Consider the following 10,614-nt stretch of genomic DNA (forward strand, 5'->3'; position numbering starts at 1 on the left):
GGAAACCCTAGCAGGGAAGAAGTGGCAATGTTTTATTAGTTGAAATATTGTGATTTTGTGAGAAAAAGAGGAGACAGAATATTCTGCTCTCTAAATCTTGTACATTTATGCAGCATCTAAAGGTTAATTTAATAAGTTATGGCCTCACAGTTATGTTTTGTCATAGTTTGACTTTTATGTAAAGAGCAGACTTCTTGGTTGAAGAACTGGCACAGCTGTTGGTGTTTCATCTCTGGAACGGGCCTGGGAGCCCTGGCCCAGTACAGAGGAGGTGGCCTCAGGCCTTGGCACTTGCACTAGGTGCAAAGAACAGCGAGGACAGAAGAGGGTTGAGTGAATAAAAGGATGGGCAGACCCATGCTGGCGTTGATGCAAGAACTGTGGAAAGACCCCCTGTCCACAGCGGGCCTGACACTAGAGGGAATTCTCAGCCCCTAAAACTCCCATTTGTGCAAGGCAAGATTTTTTTACCCCTGTAGCCATTTTACAGGACTATGGTAACCCAGAAATCCCAGCACAGTCAGTGCTCTGCACTGGAGCTTCAGTGTCCCCATACCGTGCTGAAAAGGCTGCTACTGGTCTCAGGCTTCCGGGCGTGACATAGGATGCTGCTCATGACACCCAGGTCTGTGGGGAGTTCTTGAGAAGTGAGTAATGGAGGTATGCAGGATACAAGCAATGCTGACACGGTACTAGAGTTGTTTGCTTTTTACGCTGATGGAGTGGATGCCAATTCAGAATAGGCATTCATTTATTACTAATTCTGCTGTGCTTGAGAAGTCCATCAAGTTCCACTATTGCAGTAGAAAGCTGAATATGCAAGTTCTGGCACGTGAGATAGAAATCTTGTCAAATCATCTGCTTGCCTCAGTCCGGGTTTTGTGACCGATTGAGTCAGAAAAAGTCAACCAGATTTCACAAAGTTTCGCTGTGCAGCTATGGTGAGAGGTACATGAGAGAAGGCTGTGCCTCTGAGTCCACAGAGCCTTTGTCAGAATGCAGACACTGAAAGTCTTAGAAGGGGCAGCCTGAGCCTTCTGCCCAAGCCAGAGTAGTCTTTTTATTGAGGTAAAGTATTTTCCCCATGTAGAGACTAAGAAATGAAACCTTGCCGTTGGGGTGAGAGGGAAGAGGCTGAAAACGGTAGACACTTTTTTTTTTTTTTTTTTTTTTAATGTGTCACAGGAGTTTAGGAGGCCAGAGCCCTGTGATGCAATGTTGCAATAAGTCCTGTTTCTGCCTGGAATGTGCAGTGTCAGTCGTGCTCTCAATGCGTGTTGGAGCCTGTGCTTCACTCAAACACAGGCACAACCCCATGAGTGTGCAGGTGAGCTGCTCTCCAGGCTCCGGGACTGCGCCTCCGCAGCCTGTCCAGGCTGGCTCTGTCACGCAATCCCTGTGGAATGGGGAGAGGCTGGCGGGGAGGGCGAGTGCTGGGACGCAGCGAGGTGTTAGCAGGAGCCAGCTGTTTGGCCACATCAAGCAGAGAACGGCTTGATGCCTGTGTTGCAGAGGGAGAGCTGAGGGATTTGGTGGCAGCCCTTATGTCATGCACAGGGAGGAAGGGTTATTTGTATTGTGCACTTTCACATCTGGCTTAGATGTGGTCTGCAGCACCTAAAGTTAGCAGCTGGCATTCATCTGCAGACACTGGCAAGAATTAGGTGCATCCAGAAAGTAACTAATTTGGCTTAAATGATACGAGTAACCTGTCTTCCTCATCAGAGAGGACAGTCAGCAAAGAGTGGACTGGAAAGTAGAGTGCAGCCCTCACTCCAGCACTGCCAGCAGAATTTGAGGATTTTGCCCCCATGCTTTAGCTGTGACTGTGCTCCTTCCTTCACGACTTGTAACCCAGGCCAGTGGCAAGCAGAACTGTATACCTCATGAGGACTCCTTGGTGGAGATGTAAGGAGTTGGTGGGCTTCAGTCCAGTTTCCTGATGGCCAGTATCCCCACTGCCACTGTCAAAGTTGCCATCACAAATGTTCTTCCCTTTCTGGTACAGTGGGGATTCTTCGTTGGTATTTAAGCATTGCGGTAGAAAACGTGATTAATACTAATTGGCACTAGTTGGCAGCCTCCATGGAGGAGCTTGGAGAGAGCCCGTGGGGACAAAAGCTGTCGTCCAGCCCACGTGCTCAGAGACCGCTGCGGGTTGTAGGGAGAGAAGGGGCTACATGCTCCTCGGCTCGCCAGCCAGCAGCAAATCTTGCAGGAGCGGCACCAGGCTTTGCTCTGAGGCTGCTACCCCTCTTCCAAAACAACCCGCAGTTTTTCTCCCCAAACAGAATCGTGAAGAGGGGGGAGAGCAGGGAGCGCAGCAGGAGCAGGTAGTCCCGCAGCCATGCAGTGAAAGGACGTGGCCATCCAGGGCGATGGCCAGGCCACCGTGGTCCCTGATCGGCAGGTGGTTTGCCCCGACGCTAGCTGCCGCTGCGAGGGGGGGCTTGTCTCTGGGTCCAGCACAGCTCCTGGAGAGCAAGAGGGAACCTGGCTTCACCACAGCTGGGAAGCTAACTCCCCCTGACAGTCGATCTCATTTCTGTCACCAGGATCTTTTTAGGAAGCTGTGCCTGAGTTTGCAGTGAAGTTTGCCCTGAGTTTCTGGCCTTCATGTGCATCCTGGCCGTGTCCTGCCTCGACGGCAGGAGGAAATCGGTTGCATGGGATTTCCCGTGCATCAGGCAGGCAGGCAGGAGGGAGCTGCTCTGGTAGGTCTCTGGCTGGGGACATGATGGGCCATGCTGCAGAAGACACCTTTCCTGGCGCAAGATGTAGCCAGGCTCCGGACCCTGGGCCCCCAAGCGCAGGGTGCACGGCAAGGGGGCTCTGCCCACAAATGCCGACTCGATCTTCAGGACTGTGAGTTGTGGGGCTGAGGCTTGTTTTGCAGGTCAGCAAAGGGAACAAAGAAGAGCTGGCTTTTATTCTGAGAGAAATGTACTGTGTGAAAATTATAATGTGACTTGTTTTGTCATTGTCTTTAACATTTGCCCGGTATGAACATCTCGCCTTTTCTCATTGCCTATAAATATCTGAAGTTGATTGTTTTTTAGATACCAATGCCTTGTGTTAAAAATCTGAATTGTACATTTGAATTAACTGCCTTAAAGTGGCTCTGTGCCTTCAAGATGACCCCTTGGCCACCTTTCTGTTAGAGCTGGGGGATATACTGATTTTTCCTTACATTTTATAAATACATTGTCTTCCTACAAGAGCTCAGTTCTGTCCGTGTGTTACTCATACCTGCATCGCCATGCAGCAGGGATTAGAAACCAGGTGTTGGTCCTCTGGGTTCATATAACCGAAGGCGTAGGCAATACCAGAAAGGCAGGTCACTCTCTGCCCAAGCCAGCAAGAGCTCCGCAGCAAGGGGCGTGTGGGAGATGCAGCAAGCAAGGTTAGCCAGGAGTGTGTTTCAGTCCCCTCTAGGACTGTAGAAAACGGGATGGCAACAAAACGGTTTTTCTCCTGTCTTCCTGGGTTTATCATTCATGGAAAGAGTAGTCAAGCATTGGAACAGGCTGCCCAGAGAGGTGGTGGAGTCACCATCCCTAGAAGTGTTCAAAAAACGGGTAGACGTGGCACTTTGGGACATGGTTTAGCGGGCATGGTGGTGCTGGGTTGATGGTTGGACTGATGATCTTCGAGATCCTTTCCAACCTTAATGATTCCTAGTTTTTACTTTCATTAAAAAATAATCCAGCCACTAAGCCAGGAAACATGAAATTACTATTCTACCCTAAATTGGTTTAGTGGTGGACTTGGTAGTGTTAGGTTAATGGTTGGACTGGATGATCTTAACGGTCTTTTCCAACCTAAATGATTCTATGATTCTATGATCATGTGAAACAAAGTAGAAACATTGGCCAAGTACGTGTCCCAGCAAAGCACAAGTGCGATGTGATCATAGAGGATGCGGAGAACGACGTGGTCCCTCTTGCAAGCAGGGGACAGTTCCTGGAGAAGACCGCAGATGAGAGCCGAGACCTGAGCTCAGTACTTGGCACGGCCTACAGCAACGGGAGGTCAGCTCTTTCACGGCAGCTGCTTATTGAGGTTCAAATTTGGCCCCTTTTCACTTCAACTGTGCCTCCTTTGAGTATAAAAAGCTTGGCAGGAATGGGAGTCAGACATGGAGGGGGAAAAAGGCTGCCAAGGTTGCTAATGAGTCTGATTCCATTATAATGTCTTCTGCTCTCCCGGGCCGGGTGACGGGAAGCCCTCTCTGCTCGGGCAGGCCTCGCGCGCTGCCGTACCGGACCTGGCAGCTCTCTCAGACGGTGATGTTGAAGTTAAGATCTGGTAATGACATTCCCCTCTCTCCTTCTTTCCCAGCTGAACCTTTTCTTTTTTTCCTCTCGTTACATTCAGTCATCAATGCTGATTGCTTTGCCTCCTGCTCCGTGAAGCAATGAGTCACAGGATTTGGGATCTGCACACGGAATGCGTAATGTTTTACCTTTTCATGAACCCAGCCGGCCAGTAGTGGCTGAAAGCCCTTAGCTGGTGGTTTTGCTTTGGCTAGAACTAATTTTGCTGCCTCTACGGTGAAGCCTTTTTCTAGAGGAGAGCTGGATAACAGAGGCTTCCCAGAAGCAGCTGCCCCTGATTGCTCTTGATCTCAGGAGAGACCGAGGACCGAGATAAGCAGCAAACTCAGTGTCGCTCCAGACCTGCCATCCCCTGGACAAAGTGGAGGACGAGTCTTCACCTGCTTCACCAAACAGATCCCAGACTGTCCTCAACTTTGCTGATTTAAATTCTGGTGAATGCATAACTGGTATTTTCCACCCTACTCTTTCTATGCAACTTTCCGTCAGCTGCAAAAAAGCCGCTGTCATTTGCAGGTACGAGCTGATGGTGACCTGTAGGCTTACCCACCAGCCTTTGTGGGCAAGATCATTCCCACCCTCTCCAGAAAAAAGCACCACCTGTGACTTAAAGAGAAATTTAGTTCTTTAAAGTCAAATACAGAGTACAAATGAAATCTGGGTGGGTTTTTTTTAATGCGTCAGATACTCCCAGTAGCTCCTGAAGACCAATATGTGGACATTTTTGTGACATTTCTTTCTCAGTGGTGGCAAGAGTATGCAAAATGAAAAATCCATATTGAACTCTGATTCTGCTGTACAATGAAAAAATCATTTAATAATCAGAAAAGCGTGTCATTATTTAAACAGGCTTACACCAGGCTATTAAAATACCAATTTTTTTAGCATGACTACAGAGTTACAAAATTTAGGATTGAAAATTTTTACTCTTTCCAAAAAAATCTGAAAAATCATTAATTCAAAGACAGTTTTTTTAAGGAAAGAAATAGTTCTAGTACAAGAGAATTCCCAGCATTGTCAATATAAAAATGATATATTTAAAAACATTTATGTTAGTGATAAGACCTTAAATTCTAATGATGATTTTTTAATAAAGTAATGCACCTGTCATTTCTTATTGTGGCAATAAGCCTAGAGTGTCTCCTTATGTATAAGGTTTCTTCATTTTCTACTAAATATTGCCAGGCTATTCTGACATCATTCCTGATAGGTCCCTGGCGATGACATCAGACCATAATACCTATTTTCTGTCAATGTTAATTTTCCAATGCTGGAAATACCTGATTGTTTTCTTACCTGTGTCGCATTTAATTTTATTTTTAAACAACTAGGAAAACATTTGAACTGGTTTTAGCTACATTGACATATGCACTTTTCTATCCTTCCATAAGAACTTTTTTTCTTAGTTTGAGAAATCTATTCCAACACTTAGGTGGTAAACTATTAGATAGCATTGCTTTAAGTATAGCAACTTACGCTTGAGACAAAAAAGCTGGACTTTTCTTGTTTATTTAGCCTATAAAGTCAGTTGTTCAGTCTTCTCTACAAAATGAGCCAATATTGAATATATGAAGCAGGCAACTAAAATAAGAGATGAGATTTACAGAACTGTGCTTTGAAATTGTGTACCTGCTGCTGTTCCTGCAGCTTTCTCTAGCAAAGTTTGCTCTAGCTTTGAAAGGCAATGTTTTCACCCCTTCAGAACTGCAAAAGCGTTATGGTAAGGGGCCGGTATACGATGACACACACACAGTTTTGAAAGTTTAACCCAGTTCTCTGGATTCATCGACGGGCTCCTGCTGAGGTCAGTGAAAACGTAGAGGAGGAGAGCTTTCCCTGCCAGCTGTGCTGCTCAGATTCTGCAGGGAAGACAAGAAACGCCAGTAAGGTCGCAGCAGGCTCCTCCGCACTGCACAGGCAGAGAGGAGCAGCCACGGCGTGCTGGGTCGCTCGGCACCACAGCCACCCCTGCGGGTGCAGGGTGCTGCTCTTCAACACTCGCACCCTTCTGGATCCCAAACCAGCAGTGTTTTTATAGAGGGTTTTGCCCTTTGCATCCTCCCTCATCATATCATACATCTATCAAGCTTTCTTGCTGGCTGTTGCCCCAGTATGTTGCATTTAAACTATGTTTACATCTTGCAGGTCATGTAAGCAAGCGATGTGAACTTTCCTTCTTGACGTAAAGCACTTTTGACCTAAGAATATGTCATTCCCTCATTGACCTGGCATGGGAACCGAAGCAGTTGGTTGGGCTCTTATTCACAAGACTCTCTCTTGAAAATGAGTGTTAGATTCTTAAAACAGCCCCTGCCGAACCACACTGGCTGTTGTGAAGAGCTCTTTCACACCCGCCTCACCAGCACCTTTTCTTCTGCTCAGATAACGCTGCCATCCTTGGATACCTCCCAGAATGCACCTGGTTTCCTTTCCCAAATTTAGCTGCCATCCACAACTGCTATCCCTATCTAGCTTGAGGTCTGCAGCCTTCTGAAAACCACTTGCTGCTGATAAATCCCAGCAATTGGGATGTTTGGTGTTCTTGCTTTAAAGACCAAGCAAGGAGAAATCCTCCTCCTCTGTGAGGGAATTTGCTCAATGGCCCCAGATGCTTGTGGGACAACAACATGCCTCTGGAAAGGCTTCGTTAATTTGTGCAGCTTTGCCTTCTCCACCTTGCAATGACGTTTTCTGAGACTGAGAGCCCTTCCAGGAGCTGGCAGGGAACTCACCCCTTTCTTACCTGACTCCATTGCCCCATGACTTAATAAGGTCGAAAATTTCTGGTAGGGTAGAGACCAGTCTTCTGCACCCCAAAGGCTGTGATGAAGATGTTGAGGATGACTGTGATGAAGATGAGAGCTGTGGCAGTGTTGTTGAGTATATTCAGGCGGGGTTGCTTTGCAACATCATTCAGGTTCAACCGAGCTGTGCAATACAACGCAAAAAGAAAGGGAGATTTGTAGCTTGAGTCCAAGTCCCCCAGCCCCTGCAAGCCTTCCCTGCCTGGTGAACATCCATGGTGCCCCTGGGCACTGTGGCCACAGAGCTGGGGGAGTAGTCCCAGGAAATTTACAGGGGCCACAGCTTGCCCTAGGACTATATAGGAGGATGGAGCAGAGGAAAAACATCTTTTTTTTTATGTCATGTCTTTGTTTTGGTACGGAGATGCCATAGCCTTCCAATGGGCCAACCCTAAATAGCCAAATTACTGCTGCATGCTAGCCAGGCATGTGCCATGTGACCCCCTCACTGCATGGCCATGGGACATGGCAAGGGAAGGCTGAGCAACATGGAAAACAAGGTCAGCAACGTTGTACTCAGGTTGGGAGGCCAGTTCCTCCTTGACACCCAGATCTCACATATGTGCTGACACAGCTATCAAGCCCCTCCTTGCCCCCAGACCAAGAGGTATCTGGGTACATGAATGGGATCAGCCCTAGCTGATGGGCATCAATCAGTTCAGACATGGGAATGCCCCAGTTACTGGGGCTCTCCAGCCAATAAGCCATGCGAATGGCAACCTTGTGCCTCCCTGCCCTCAGTCGTGGTCCCCTGTCCCCTTTCTCCTCACAGCTGGCTCCAGCCACCACAGCTGCCAACAGGAAAGGCTGTGCCATGTGGGGCAGGGGAAAAAAGACGTCACAGGATTTCCTGTAGCCTCTGATCCCATGTCCCACATAAAAAAACCACATAGGATATACAGGAAAAGCCAGCATTCTGCAGACTTTCAATACTGGGCATGTGTTGGAGGCTGAAATATAGCAACTTCTCTATCAGATGGAGCACTGGGCAAGCCTGTCTGAAATGCTGGTGTTAACGTACTGTCTGTATGGCACTAGGAGAACTGTGGGATTGGTTAAATGTGAGGTTAATATAGGAAATACCTCTACCTAAATTGTTCTGTTAAGCCCCAGCTTGAGTGAGGCAAAATATACAGCTAAAATGTAGTATCTTCAGGAGCTGCATGAAGGGGCATGTTACAGGATGGGCAGCAAGAGGTCCAAAACCCACCTTTCTCTCTATGACAGGGATTCAGCGGTGAGGAAATGAAAGAAGAGTAGTGCTCAGAGCTGTTGTGCAAGAGAAAAAAACAACCCACTCCCCGCTTTGAAAAGCAGTAACAGAGACCTCCCCACAGCCCACGTCAAGCTGTCTTCAACCTTCCTGCAGCCTTGGTTGGAGCCAGGGGAAATGGTTCAGGGGAAGAGATTTCTCCCTCCCACCCCCATGCCAGCCAAGCCATGGGGTGCCCTACTGCAGCAGCACCCTGCAAGGGTGCACACACCTCGGTAGCTGCCTTACCAGTGATAATGAGGAGAATCCCGATCATCACCTGGAAGAAGAGGGAGATGCTGATGAGCACAATGAGGGTGGTGTAGTACTGGAAGGAAGTCCCCTGCTCCAGCACCGCTTTGAGCTGCGTGACATTCGCCATGAACAGCGCCACGTCCAGCATGCTCTCTGCCACGCTCTTCTTCGTTGCGTAGTGGTTGATGTTCATCGGCCCGTTAATCCGGAGGTGAGGATTGACGCCCTGGGGAGACAGGAGAAACCACATGAACTGGTTCGATTGCTAAGCCAACAGACCTGTCCATGTTGAATGGGCTGCTGCCTCCCCACGGGGTTTATCTGAAAAGCCTGGGAAAGAGTCAAAGTTGCGTGTTTTAAATGTGTTGAAAGCACCCAGTTTCCCCTCACAGTCGCCTCGTGATGTTAATAGGCAGAAGATACTTGAAGTGATCAAGAGCTCAGCAAGGTTAGAAAAATACTGGGTATTTTTGTGGAAAACAAGCTTGTCCAGGGTTACAATAATGTAGATTACCCAGAGCCAGGGATTTTCAAGGAATATTAAATTCTCTTCCTTCAGGGCACAGACAAGCCTCAAACTTACAGGGGATTAGAGAGAGATCTTCTCTTTGGGTTGGGTGTTCAAAGGACTGTCAGTAGCTGGGCTTTATATCTCCTCTGAACACTCTTTGCTGACTACTGTCTTAGACAAGATGCTAGAGCAGATGGGAAAATCCACGTTTTTGTTTCTGAAACCAGGGGGGCTATTCCTTCAAAACATCAGGCACTGAAATGGACCGAGACAAGGGGTGGGATCCATCACACCTAACTTTAATCATTCAGGCACATTTTTTGTCAGTGGAAAGAAACAGGTATTTATTACAGGAGGTAAATCACCTGGTTGCCTGTAGCCTAATTACAAGCTGTGGGTCATTTGGCTGCTTTTAGCTACCCACCTTTTCTCTATCTTTCTTGTTAAGTGGGTTCCCCTGTTAGCTGTCTTGACCCGAATGATGAAAAAAAAAAAAAAGATAGAAAAGAGAGTTTTCAATTCACCCAGAGTGTCATTAGCTGGTAATAAACCACCAGCAAAGGCAACAATTACAAATGATTTGGCTATATCTGCAGCAAGCTATGGCCTTCTTTCTTAAAAAGAAAGAAAAACAACACTTCCACATAGCAGACAGGCCTCCGTTCTGAGTAATCAGCCTCCTGCCAGCTGTAGTGAAGACCAGCAGCCTTGCCCTCAGCGCTGTCTGGTGAATAACCCTTCAAATCTGGAGATAAGGGCCAGGTGTGGGCCTGAGGTGACCTCTTTTGCTCAGAGTGGTGAAAGAGATTTCTCCAGGTGCATACTGGAAGTAGGGCTGTGCCTGTATCAAATGGTGAGTCCTATTTTGGTCCTTTTGTACCCTATAAAGTACAAAATGTAATCTTTCCTCTATGCTCTGGGCATGACACTAGAGAAGGGTTATGGTGAGTGCTCCGTGCTGCCGTGTCTGGTCTCTTTGTGCATCCCTGGGCAAGAGTGGCTTCCTTTGTGCCAGGGTGGGAGTGTGAGCAAAGCCAGCAATTCTGGGAGAGTGCTGCATGTGGTTGTGTGTCTGATAGTGAAATTGGGGCTGAGTTTTGGAAGGGGGTTTTGGCCTGGGCCAGCTATCACCCTCATGTGAGAAAGATGCGTAGTAAAAAGTGGGCAGGAAGGACTGTGCCCAGTGTGAACTATTGGTGAACTGTGATACCTAAGAAGGGGCCAGCTTGGGGTAGGAAGGTGCTTTTGGGGAATTTTTTTTTTTTTTTGACAGCTTAAAGCATGTAATTCTTGTGGTTTCTAACAGTAAAGTTGCTGTGGTTAAGAGGCTCCTTTGCAAAGCCTGTATTTCTTGCTGTGGAAGCTAGAAGTTAAAAGATACTGGAAGGAGATAAAAGTAGAAGTCTAGAGAGCCAGTAAGGACTCTAAGGCAGTGCGTAGGGGTTCAGGACTTCT

The 10,614-nt window shown here is 47.5% G+C and overlaps 1 protein-coding gene across 1 annotated transcript; it reads right to left on the bottom strand.

Moving 5' to 3' along the window:
• Positions 1–7,101: 7,101 nt before the first annotated feature.
• Positions 7,102–8,868, bottom strand: NINJ2 (ninjurin 2). The gene is made up of 2 exons (XM_009488474.2): positions 8,643–8,868; positions 7,102–7,265 (listed from the first exon to the last, which is right to left on the bottom strand). Exons 1-2 carry the CDS (start codon positions 8,839–8,841, stop codon positions 7,102–7,104), a joined length of 363 nt encoding a protein of 120 aa, XP_009486749.2. The 5' UTR covers positions 8,842–8,868.
• Positions 8,869–10,614: the final 1,746 nt, after the last annotated feature.

This window comes from Pelecanus crispus, chromosome 1 (assembly GCF_030463565.1).
Source record: "Pelecanus crispus isolate bPelCri1 chromosome 1, bPelCri1.pri, whole genome shotgun sequence".
NCBI classification, from domain to species: Eukaryota; Metazoa; Chordata; class Aves; order Pelecaniformes; family Pelecanidae; genus Pelecanus; species Pelecanus crispus.

Excerpts from the sequence above, each read along its gene's own strand:
- NINJ2 (XM_009488474.2), bottom strand. The coding sequence starts at position 8,841 with ATGAACATCAACCACTACGCAACGAAGAAGAGCGTGGCAGAGAGCATG. Across the intron at positions 7,266-8,642 it reads GATTCTCCTCATTATCACTG|CTCGGTTGAACCTGAATGAT; the intron begins GTAAGGCAGCTA and ends TGTATTGCACAG.